This window comes from Sinohyriopsis cumingii, unplaced genomic scaffold (assembly GCF_028554795.1).
Source record: "Sinohyriopsis cumingii isolate HCF-2022 unplaced genomic scaffold, ASM2855479v2 utg001180l, whole genome shotgun sequence".
Taxonomy (NCBI): domain Eukaryota; kingdom Metazoa; phylum Mollusca; class Bivalvia; order Unionida; family Unionidae; genus Sinohyriopsis; species Sinohyriopsis cumingii.
The window spans coordinates 300,685-313,429 of record NW_028315969.1 but is presented as its reverse complement, the minus strand read 5'-3'; the positions used below and the strand labels follow the sequence as shown (position 1 = coordinate 313,429).

The window sequence follows — 12,745 nt, the reverse complement described above, 5'->3', positions numbered from 1 at the left end:
TTTACGAAGAATATTCAAGGACAGCTCTCATATATTCTGTTCAATTCATGGTAAAATGCTGAAATGCGTCCTTTCTCCCAATGCTAACAAATCACTGAGAAAGAAATATTACAAGTTTAAGAATGCCTGAATATCAGAATTTAAGTGAGTGCAGGACAAGAAGTAAAGGTCTTTAGTTTGCAGTGTTTTTCAAAGATATGCATATTTTGTATTTCATAAACTTTTTGAAGTTTTATGCACATAAATTAAATTCAATTCCTATATAAAATATATCAGTTAACAATATATAAGATATTTAATTCTGGGGATAAATTATTTACAAAAACATAAATACATGATGTAATTTTTCATTGTTTTTGTTGTTGTTTGATTTACATTTCTGAAACTTGCCAGCTGATATTATTTGGATTTAAGCATGCAGAGAAAGAACACCCTGAGGATGAGACTAAGGAATACATCTTAAGTCCATGTCAGGAACTTCTGTGGGGTGAACATAATGTGGAAGAGTTGATGTTGTTGATGATCTAGGGTTTAACGCCATTTTTCAGCACAAGATAGGCTATACATGGCGGCCAGTATAACTGGTGGAGGAAGAACCCTGGAAAACCCAGGGAAGAACCACCGACCCACGAGAAGCTACTGGCAGGCTTTCCCATGTACCCACGCTAGCCGAGCCTTGGACTCGAACCCACGCAAACAGAGGTGAGATGGCAGTGATCCAGAATGGTGAGTGCTTTAGACCACTTGGCCACTCGGGGCCCCACAATGTGGAAGAGTACTGCAGAGCAGTCATCATTATTATGAACTCAGCAACAGGAGATTTGAAGATAGAACTGAGCATAATTTTCCTGTTGTTACAACAATCCAGTGTTGATACAGAGGACATTCTCTATTCTGTAAAAAATACAAAGTGATTCAGGGGGAAATCTGGACCATAAAAGTGTAAAGCCTTATAATAACAGTAAATGTCGTTAGTGGTCGATTATAAGCTAAACAACTCTTCCTTTTTCATTAATTGACAGTATAATGACTCATAATTAATTATTATTGTAACATTGTCATCAGAATATAAATTGCTGTTTTATTGTACCATGAGGAGACTACATATTATGACAAAAAAATGCACTTGATCTGTTTTCAGTCTCCAGGAAGAACACAAGATTTATGCTTTTAACAATCTACTGGTTTAAATGTCAATCTGCTGATAAAAATTTGTAAATCTATTGGTTTGAAATCCATAATTGTTACATGTGCATGTGCGTGTATTTGCATGTGTGTGTGTGTGTGTGTGTATGCTGTAAGGTTCAATGGCAAATCAGCACAATCCTGGCTACACATTGCTGAGTGAGCATAGGTATCCTCAAAATGATAAAGAGAACAAAGATACTGCTAAAAACAAAATCCATAAAATATGAAGTCCAATTTTTTTAAATAAACCTAACACTTATAAAAAGCCCGAGATATCTCATTTTGAACAAGATCAATGAACATATCCAGAGGTTATCTCCATTAACACATTAACCCCTGGAGCTTTATGTCATTTTTGCCTGAAAATCGAGTAGGAAACACATTTTGAAAGCTATTTCTGAATAGACTCGAAAACACCAAATCCCCAGTGATCTTTCAATAACATACTGCCTAGTTATGTTAGAAACATCATTTTTCATTGGCTATTTGACTCGCGCATAAGCAGAAGGGTAAAAGTTGGATTTTTTATTTTTGCTAAACGGAGCCATTATTTCTGTATGGAGACCACTCTTTATTCCAAATGCCCATCTTATCCTACTATTTGCAAAGGCTCATCTGTCTGTTTGCAGTTCATACTGGTTTGTCTTAGATCTGAGACCAAAAAGTCTAAAATCTGGACACAAAATCGGATTCCGATCACAGGCGAATTTTGGGTAGAAAAAAGTTGGGTCCAAAAAATGAGTTTTTTTTTTATCTGTATTTTGTAGTGCAACTAGATATTCCAGATTATTTGGTATCATTGTAGAGCTACATCTGTCTACCTTTCTATAATACCATCCACTTTAGTGTATCATGCATGACCATGATGCTACAGAGCTCGGCAGTAGGCTACTACCTCCTGCCCCGTTAAGTCATCGCTAGGGGTTAATGTGTTAATTACCTCTTACAACATGCAGACGGGTGCATCAAGCCTAATATACTGGTACATCCCAAAACCCGCATGGTAATGTTTAGGAAACACATATTGTAAATGAACAATACACGAGAAACATTACCCAGTTTTCCACAGAACTTTTATCTGTATATGTATGTATCTCCTCTCACCCATTAGTCTTGCACAAACTTTAACAGACAACTTTAATGTTTATACCACTGCCATCCTCACTGCTAAACAAGTGATATCTGTATTTCACCATGCTTAAGCAAGTACAACAAAAATTCTTACATACGTGCAATTTTTACAAAATGCTTAATGATTTTCATCCTCTTGACTAGATTAGTTTCACTGCAGATTTCTGTAACGACCCAAAACATCTCTTTATTCACCAGCTGAAATACGGATAAAAAATGTGTTATTGATAACTGTCAAAGCCACTGTTCAAGACTTTAAAATGTTTTATATTTAACTGAAAATTAAGCATCATTTCAAAGCAAGCATAATTTCATATGGCAAATATATATTACATGCTGGAAAGAAGTGAATGTGAAGTTGCGCTTGTTGAAATAAGCATGTGTTATTGAGCAATTTTGATGAAGTAAAGGTTGAATATAGAAACATTTTATCTGAAAGTATTTAAGTCATGGCCAAAACAAAGCATCAGAACAAGAAGATCTCTAGCACTCCAGCTAAAGTTTTCTTCCAAGTTTCACCAAGCTTATTCATATATCTTTATACTTTATTTGTATTCATACAATGTTCACAAGTATGTTTACGTAAGTTTAAGAAGACATGTAGTTGTAAGCAGCAAATAACAGACATCAATATTAAAGCAACAGTATTTTAAAAATTCAAGGCTTACCTCTGAGAATTTGTTTAAATTTGGAGTCCAAAACTTTGACTTAATCTTGAAGAGGTCATCAATATACTCCGTATCCTGAATTTCCTTGAAGACCTTGAAATCTTCTAATGTCAACTGTGAAGCCACCTCTGTTGTGTTGAGCTGAATCAAGCTGATCTGCCCTTCCTTGATCAAGTCTCCCATGAGTTCATCTGGTACCAGTGGCTCTGTACTCATGTTGTTTTTAAGGTAGTACCTATGTACACAGGGCAGAGCACGCCTGAATGATCAGTAGCAAACAAAAAAAAGTATTTAAAACCCCTGGACTCTGGCCCACTCAGTCTGCAGGAGACTTTGGAGATGAACTTGAACTAGCTATTGGGTACTGACTGGTTAGTTCAAAGAAGCAAGCAAAGTGATTGGTTAGTTTGTAAAAGCATACTGCATGATCATTGGTTAGTTCAGGAAAACTGGCTAAAGCATGGTTAGAAAATAGGCATACTGGTGAGTTAATTCACTCAAGGTAAATAATGACTGGTTAATAATGAATTAAACAACAAAGCAGGTACATGAATGACTTCATGGCTTCACATATTTCCAAACACAGGCTTTGTCAACAATTTAACTGCCACTAACAAAAATATGAAAACTCGAGAGCAACATGCATCTACTAATATGTAAAAGAAATAATGACAGCTGATGATGAAATGAATGGAAACAATATGCAACAAACATCACAACATGCTTTGATATACATGTGCTGTAGAAAATTCAACTGCCAAAGAAAACATCATAATCAATTAATTTTTATTTTCTTCAAGCTTAACCATTTGAAAATGAAAGTATCCACTTGTAGGTATGATAACATTAGTAGTCATGCACTGTTCATTTAGAAGAATGGAGCAACATGCAAAGCCTGAGAATAACAATTTCTCTCTTATCATTGAGTATCATACACACTTGCCTGCAGTTCAATTGTAAACAATCCATAGTCTGAACTGCTGTCACATAATGCACCAGTAGATCAGGATTTATTTTGTTTGTTCAACTGATTACTCTCAACAAATTACATACACCCAGATGTATCATGTGATGGCAGATCTAGGTCTGCAGTTTGCATTTTGACTGGACTTATAAGCATCTTTATATAGTATGCATCATCTACAATGATGTAAATATATGGCATGCACTCAAGTCTGATTAAGCAGATCCTTTACTGAAGATCAGGTTAGTGGTTCAAACCAATTTCTGAACTGATTTTTTTCTTGTTGTGTGTGTGTGTGTTTTGGATTTTTAATGTAGCTTTAACAATGTTTCAGTCATATCGCTATGATGTCTGCAGTGTGGCAGTTTATGGTAATGTCTAGTAATGAGGCATCATGCTGCAGACATGTAGCATCATGTCCCACACAGTCACATTATGTTGACACCAGGCCGACCAGGCCCTAACCTCTTAATGCTGAGCACCTAGTGTGGCAGCTGCTACTACCATATTTATAAGTCTTTGGTATGACTCAGCTCGGCTTTTTCAAACTCACGACCTCCCACATTTGATGCGGACGCTCTAACCACTAGGCCACTGGATTGTTATCTTTTTTTGCTGAGTTTCAATGATCTGCAACAATAATAAATTGACTGTCAATTGAAGCCACAGATGATCTAATATAATTTCTGCTGATCAGTTCAAAATTATCTTTCTGGAACCACTAGGCCAAGATAATGCAAACATTTGCCCATTTGGTCTAGTTTGACAGTGATAATAATGAAAATGATACTGAAAGAGACTCCAATACCTCTGCTACCAAACTGAACAATACAGAAATCCATTATTCCTTATACTTAAACATGAAAAAATATAAGAATTTCCAAGTTTTGTATGGTTTTGAACTGGTTTTCTTTATTTTTCTTGACAAACATTATGGCAATTGAAGGACTTTTATGGATGTGGTACAAATTTTATGAAAATTGGACAAGAGATGTTGAAGTTATAAAGGTTTGAAACTATATATCATAAAAACACAAAAGGCATGAATGACCTACTGAGCTCCAGACAGACAACTTGACTGACCCCATAAATGGAACAAAAACACCTAGCTTGGTGATTAAATCGGTTACTGGGCGACATGAGTTCCTGTTACCTGCCTTGGTCATTCTGCTGTGCCATGAGGTAAACTGATACATAGCTCAAAATTCAACCTGTATCACTCATACAGTATATATTAGCATGTCACACTTTGCTAATAGGAACTGTAATGTAAAAGAACACCTTTTATCATTTCAAAGATAACCAAATGACAATCATGACTCTCCTATTGCACATTTAATAACAAAGTTTTAGAACTGTATAATACTGCCCTGTTGCTCAACCCCATCCATCCTTTGAAACATGACAAATGAAATCATTAGAACTATCTGTTTACTGTTAGTAAAAATGAGACTTGTTAACTTTGTAATTTCAAGGATTCTGTGGCATACTATGTCTAAATTTCTAATCACACAATAATTTTAAATTATTGTATATGTACTGTCTGATATAACATGGGCATGATATATTCTGTCATGTAGCCAATGAGCTAGTAAGTCCATTATGCCATAACAAAATGTCCACTCAGTACATGTGTCGCTCGCTATACACCAATTCAACTTTCTTCTTAAAGCCATTTATAATGAAGAAATAACATTTAATTTGTGCCGCTGTGCTCATTTTTACGCTATCCCTGGCACCATGCATATTTTCAGAAAGAACTTTATGGACAACTCAGGCTGAATGGCCTTCAGCAATACCAATACAGAACAAAAGCACAAAAAGATTTAGTCAAGCCAGTATTTCCTGCTTCAAATCCTTTTTCATGACCTTAGCCCATACAGCTGCCACATGATCAGCTAATTTATCTGTCTATTGTAGTCCGACTGTTCATGCATCCTACATTGAAAGTGCTTTGTTATCTGTATTTCACATACAGTTTAAACAGCATCCCCATCTGTGACCACAACCATTTCCCATGCCATATACAAAATGGTGCACATGTAAAATCTTTCCATATCTTATTTCCTCCAAGGTAACGAGCTTCTAAGGACAAAATACATAAAAGCGGGATTGTATCCTTTTAATGTCATGCTTGAAAATAATGTGAAGAATGTGAGAACAAAATTCTGTTCAAGTTCATAGTCTCTAAAGGTCAAGCCCATCACAGACAAAACAATATACAGAAATGGAACCTCTTTTTGACCATTCCTATTATATCATAAATGTATTGCAAAAAAAAAAATGCCTGTACGTTTTTCAGCCTATAAGAGTGTAGTATGGCATAGGTTCATTTAGGAAATGGTCTAAATTGTTTCAAGTGTGAGAGGATCACAAAATGTATATCTGAAAGGCACTGACTGGCCAGTTATTTTGGTAAACAATTATTACCAGAAAGGGGTAGGTGGGAGTGTTCTTGATAAAGACATCATTATATTATATGAGAATATAAGTACATTTCCTTATGTACACTATTCTGTCCAAAGCTCGTTCTCTTTCCTTTGATTAAAAAAAATACATAATGTGAGCCAGCTTCAATCAAATGGAGGGGCTTTTTGGAATACTGGTGTGTTTCAAATTTGGGCCACCTTACCATGAACCACAGGTATCCTGCAAAGCCAGGTCCTAGAAGCAACACCAAGGGTATATAACAACTTATATGACTTTCAGAATCTTTAACACAAAATACATACTAAAATTCCTAAAATTGTCAATGCAAATGACAGTGTTGCAGCTGTAGTTGCAGCAAAGAAAACAGACTTCTTTCTACTTGGATATGCAAGTAAAATTCATGTACAGCCAAACCCACTATAGCAACCACCTAAATATAAAGATCCCTGTGTATACAGACCAAGTTTATAAGGTTCCAGTGATACATAATAAAATTTTCTTGCATATGAAGACCACCCGTTCATGATAACTACTCTCAGCTATAGTCTGACTCTACATCCCCGTTTGTTTGTACCCCACTACCAACTTCAAAAACGAGAACGTATAATGTGATAAAAAGTGCACAACCTGACTGTGACCAGAATGGCACTAATGCTGGCATCCCCTGTACCATTTCATGCTTAACGGACTTTCCATTACTAACACGGCACCATATTGTGTACACTATAGGCTAGTTTATTTCCATCAGACAACATAATGATGTAGTTCATCCTGTTTGGCAACTGCTGAATAATTGCGTAAATTACATAACGTTGAGAGTTTGGAATTATATCCCTTTGCATATATGAACATAGAAATTAAACTGCTTGTTAAATCCACATAAAAAGCAAATTTGTAGTTGTCATTATTTTCCTTTGCTTGATTCGACATTGTAAATATCGGAAGCAGATGACTTATATATGTACATCTGTAGTTGAGATACACCCCTTTCTGAAAATGGATTTGTCAAGAAACTGGAAATGGATCCGAGCATGTCTGTCTATTACACTGAAAACTTCCGTTAAGCATGAAATGTGCATAGGATGACGGTGTTAGGGCCACTCTACTCAGAGTCAGGTTAGAAACTATAAATCAATGAATGAATTGACAAAGTTCCTTGCACTTTTTATCACATTAAAGGTTTCCATTATTTTAATCGATAAGGGGGGAACAAACAAACGGGTTTGTATTGTAAGACTATTTTTATTATATAGTTCCAATGAGTGGTTGTTTTACACAGGTTACCTGCCTTTCATGGAGAATGGATACACAAGAAACTCTGTTAAAATGTACAGTGGGTAATCCAGGCAGATGTACACATGATAAAATTTGGTAAATAAACATATCAGACAACTCTGTTCAAAGTATAAATAGATACAACATTGAGTTGTGATTAGCACTTGATTCACAACACATGCCATTTGTATGAATTATCAATGGCCTTGAACTGACAAATCACACAGCTCCACCAAACACAGAATTTAAACTAATGGAAAAATTCACAGGTGAAGCCTGCCAAGCTAACATCTGACACTGATTTGTGAACAACAGACTTTATTTCTTGATTTAATCTTTTGTCAAACACCAACATTCTCAGACAGTTAACATTGGTAAAAGATATGCCTACAGACAGGAATGAAAAATATGCAAGTTATTTAGAAATATGAAAAGGTATTCAAAGGAAACTGAATTTTACCATGACAAAAATAACAACAGTAAGTGAACTGATCATAATATGCTGCTGCACACTGATGAACATACTGGATTTATGAGTGGCACAATTTTCATATAGGACCAATTCGACCTTGGGACAAATATGTTTGTCAAAAGTATTATGATTATTCTCTAAGTTTAGGGGGAATAACAGTAATAAACTTTTTCTACTGGATGTATGCAACATAGACAACAAGCCATCCTATAAGCCCAACTCTCCATTACAAAAGAGCCAGAAACAAGAACACTGTATCATCTACATCATCACTGAAAAATTTAAACAATTATGAATACAATTTATCAGCAACTTAAACATTTGATCTGATTTGACTGTTTGTTTGTAATATCTGTTACCTGGCTTGGTAGATGTCAGGAGGATGTTTACCCTGTTCTGTGGGTGGCAGGGAGTGGACAATGTAGGTGGGGGTGTCTGCTTTTTTTTTTTTGTTGTTGTGGGGTTTAACGCCATTTTTCAGCACACGATAGGCTATATATGGCGGCCAGTATTAATGATGGAGGAAGAACCCGGGAAAACCCCGGAAAGAACCACCGACCCACGAGAAGCTACTGGCAAGCTTTCTCACATACCCATATTGGCTGAATCTTAGACTCGAACCGATGCAGGCAGAGGTGAGATGGCAGTGATCCGTAACGAAGAGCGCTTTAGACCACTCGGCCACTCGGGGCCCCGGGGTGTCTGCTAACATTGGTTACAATTTATATTGAAATGAATGATAAAATTACATTTAAAATTTAAACCAATCATTTCAAAAAGAATTAAAACAAAAAAAGAGCATGAAAGTGGATGTTCATTGATGTAAAACTGTATCAATGATCTTAAACTCTGCAAAAATTCAGTACAGGAGTAGGTCAAACTCAAAACTCAAAAAGTTCACTGTGTTTCTTTATATTTTTTTAAAACTGTTTCTTTCTTGCTTTTCATTCATAATTATCTAAAGTAAGGTGTACAAATTTTAAAAATTCTAACAGAAAGAGTGGGAATCATTCACTCTCCCCATTTCTCACTTTTCTTCTGTGGCCTAAGTGGTTGAAGTATCCGCCTTGGATGATGGAAATCACAGATGCATACCTCTTGCTCAGTCATACCAAAGACTTATAAAAATGATACTAGCAACTGCTTCGCTTGGCACTCAGCATTAACAGTCAGTGTTAGGACAGGTTGACCTGGTGTCATGATAATGTGACTGGGTGGGACCTGATGCTAGATGTCTGTGGCATGATGTCCCAGTGCTCAACATCACTATTAACTGCCACACTGCAGACATCAAAGTGATATGACTAAAAATGGTTAAAGCTACATTAAAAATTACACACACTTTTTTCCAAATCCTATGGCACATGACTAATATTTTTGCTAAGTCCTATAACACTTGGTTGATTGATGAATCATACTTCAACTGCCCTGTAACTGTTGCTAATGTATTTGTATCCTTGCTGTCTGAATTTAAGTATCTTGCAATTAATTTCTTTTTAACAATCTTTGGGGAAGGGGAGTCTTTTAGTGTCGCACTACTCACATACCTATTCACTACAGGTGTTTCATGAGGAATTTCTTAAAATATTTCACTTTCTCTGAATTGGGAATTTTTTTTAATCAAAATGGGAAAACAAACATCATTTTCAGGTTGGGAATGTAGCCCACATTCAGCACCAAAATTCACCAAGGAAAATCCAGGTTTATTCAGTAATATAGGTAAATTTTCTTTAACACACCAAAAATAAAGCATCAAATTAACTTTACACTTCTCCTAATTGTGGAGTCAAAACTGTAAAGAGGTGAACCAACTTTAAATGTCAGAAGGAAATAGATCTGATTGTTTACCTGTACAAAGAAATTCTAGAGTGTCATATCATATGCCACAGATGCAAAAAAACATTTTTATTCAGGTTTCAATCCAATTACCAAAAGATAAGAATGTGCTACCTTTTACAATTATAACAATAATTTTCACTTAATGACATTATTTCACTTAATTTGTACTTTATGCTGGTTTGTTGGTTGGTCTTCAACAGTACTTTCAACAAATTATTAGCTATATCATGCCAAAGAAATGGGAACCAAGTGCTAGTCACTGAGGTAGTCAACCCAGGCAGAACTAGACAGGAATCAAACTTGCAATGTTCAGTCTACCTGTGCTTCCTGTTTAACAAATCAGTGTTTCATCTCTAGAATATGAAAAGGTATATTAATACTGCACCATCAAAACATAAAGTAAATAATTACAAGCTCAGACCTGCCAACTCTGACAAGACCTCAGTAAGGCAGTCAATTGTTTCCCACAAGTTAGACCTGTTGTCAGTAAGGTGTAACCCATTATGGATCACTGCCATCTCACCTCTATCTGTGTCAGTTCGAGTCTCGGGTTCGGCTATGTGGGTATGTGAGAAAGCTTGCCAGTAGCTTCTCGTGGGTCGGTGTATCTTTCCAGGCTTTTCCCGGGTTCTTCCTCAACCATTAATATTGGCCGCCATGTATAGCCTATCTTGTACTGAAAAATGGCGTTAAACCCTATAACAACAACAAATCAGTAAGGTGTAACAAAATATTATGTACTGCTGATGTAAAGTTGGAAAATATATATTTCAAAAGTTGAGAAGTTATGTAAAAGATGTATGCGCTGATGGTAAGCAATATGTTCAATTAAAAAGTTCATAAACTACACACAGACCATAATTATCTCCAGTACAGTTTCTCAAACTGCAGTTCCAAACTCTATGGTGCTCAATGGCTTCTTGCTATCTCTCAGCTTCAAGAAACAGTAAAGTGATGGTTCAAAATGTATTACACAACAGAAATCTCACATCTGTCATATTACCTTGCATGTATTTGGATTCCAAAGAGTAAACGAAACATTATTTTCAAATGATCTACAATATGTAGATAATCAAATGAGATTTTTCTTGTGTTTTGTTTGTTTTGTTTGCTTGTGCTGGTGTAAAGTTCCCTTTAATTCTAGGCAATAACATTGTAACTACCATCAAACACATGTCCATCCCATAATGTCACACACAATGAACCTAGTAGTTAGGCTGTGAGATGGTTACTGACTAATATCAAAAGAAGTGATGCATCTGTAGAGTTTGACATTTTACTGGTGTTGTAGACTAACTCTCATAACATCTTTTGTAATAAAAATACTCTTATTGTTTACAATAAGACATCAGTTTAAACAAACTGAAAAAACAAAGATAAATATTTTTTAAAATAAATTATCCATATCGAAAGGACTGTTTTTTTTTAAATAAAAATAATTAGATAAATTCCATATTTCTCAAATGTTAAGCCCATGTTTATGATAAGCCCTCCTTCTGACACATTTATGATTTGATCATTCCCTCCTTTTGGCACATTATAAGCTCATTCCCTCTTTTTGACACATTTGTGATTTGCTCATTCCCTCCTTCTGGCACATTATAAGCTCATTCCCTCCTTTTGACACATTTATGATTTGCTCATTCCCTCCTTTTGGCACATTATAAGCTCATTCCATCCTTTTGACACATTATAAGCTCATTTCATCCTTTTGACACATTTATGAGGCCACCTCACTTTAAAGATAAACAAGGTAGCTTACAATTTTAAAAGCAGTGTATTCATGAAGTCTGCTTCAAAACACATTGCAAAGTACAATTAGCTTAAGACGTCTCAATGAATGGCTACTAAGTACACAATCATGCATGAATGGTTACTAAGTACAGTATTTTGTATGAATGATTACTAAGTACAGTATCCTGTATGAATGGATGCCAATGAGATAAACTTAATAAGAAACTTTAAAGTAGAGTACGCTGCTACGATTAAGAAAGAACAACATTAATAACAAGTTTAGAAATGATGAGACTAATTTGAGAAAGAAAACAATGTGGTGAAACATTAACATTTTGAAAATTTTAATTCTCAAGAGAATTTGATTTTACATTTTGTAACAATCTTTGAAGAATTCTTCCTGAGAAGAAGCAATGCAGAGCTCCAAATCTTGTGTGATTAGTTCAATTTACAACAGTCTAAAATATAAGATGCATAATAATGAAAATATTCACATCTTAATGAGAGGTACATTTTAGTTTCCTAAACCAAATGCTTTAACATTTATTTCATCTGAATAGCTCATAAAAAAGATCAGGGCTGCATCAATTTGAGATCCATATCTCTTCACCTCATTTTATGTCATACAGTTCAGTGTACGGCTAAAACTAAATAATTTTTAGTTCAAAATGTTTCATGTTTAACCACATGTGTATTTGAAGATTAAAACTTTGAATACAGCAGTAAGTCATCTGAATACTCAAACAATTTAGTAAGAAAAGCTGGTGAAAACTATACTTTTATATGAATCTGATAATGAGTGATGACTTGTTTCCCCCAAACCAATTTAATTTCTAACATGCTTTACATGCAATTGTGAATTTCTTTATGCCAGTATGCCATTGTGATATCCATGCTAACTATGCCAGCGCAGGTCAGCCTGGCCTGAGAGAGGTGCACATATCACAATGAAAAGGAACTAAAATGATCCACTGGGTTATGCCAGATTTGTATACAGCTATAGAAAAGTGAATGCAATTTAGCTGTGGTTAAGTGAAACCTTGG

General features: G+C 35.3%; 1 protein-coding gene across 13 annotated transcripts in view; it reads right to left on the bottom strand.

The window, feature by feature from the left end:
* LOC149772737 (rap guanine nucleotide exchange factor 6-like) overlaps positions 1-12,745 on the bottom strand; it is a 314,757-nt gene that overhangs the window by 41,765 nt on the left and 260,247 nt on the right. For 11 of the 13 annotated variants that reach the window (XM_089947349.1, XM_089947357.1, XM_089947356.1 and 8 more), the window contains 2 exons: positions 2,988-3,222; positions 2,418-2,517 (listed from right to left, as the gene is read on the bottom strand). In XM_089947349.1, coding sequence (XP_089803475.1) covers positions 2,418-2,517; positions 2,988-3,222 — 335 coding nt within the window. Of the gene's footprint in view, positions 1-2,417; positions 2,518-2,987; positions 3,247-12,745 lie in introns of all 13 variants that reach the window. The other 2 variants (XM_089947352.1, XM_089947355.1) reach the window with 1 other exon arrangement.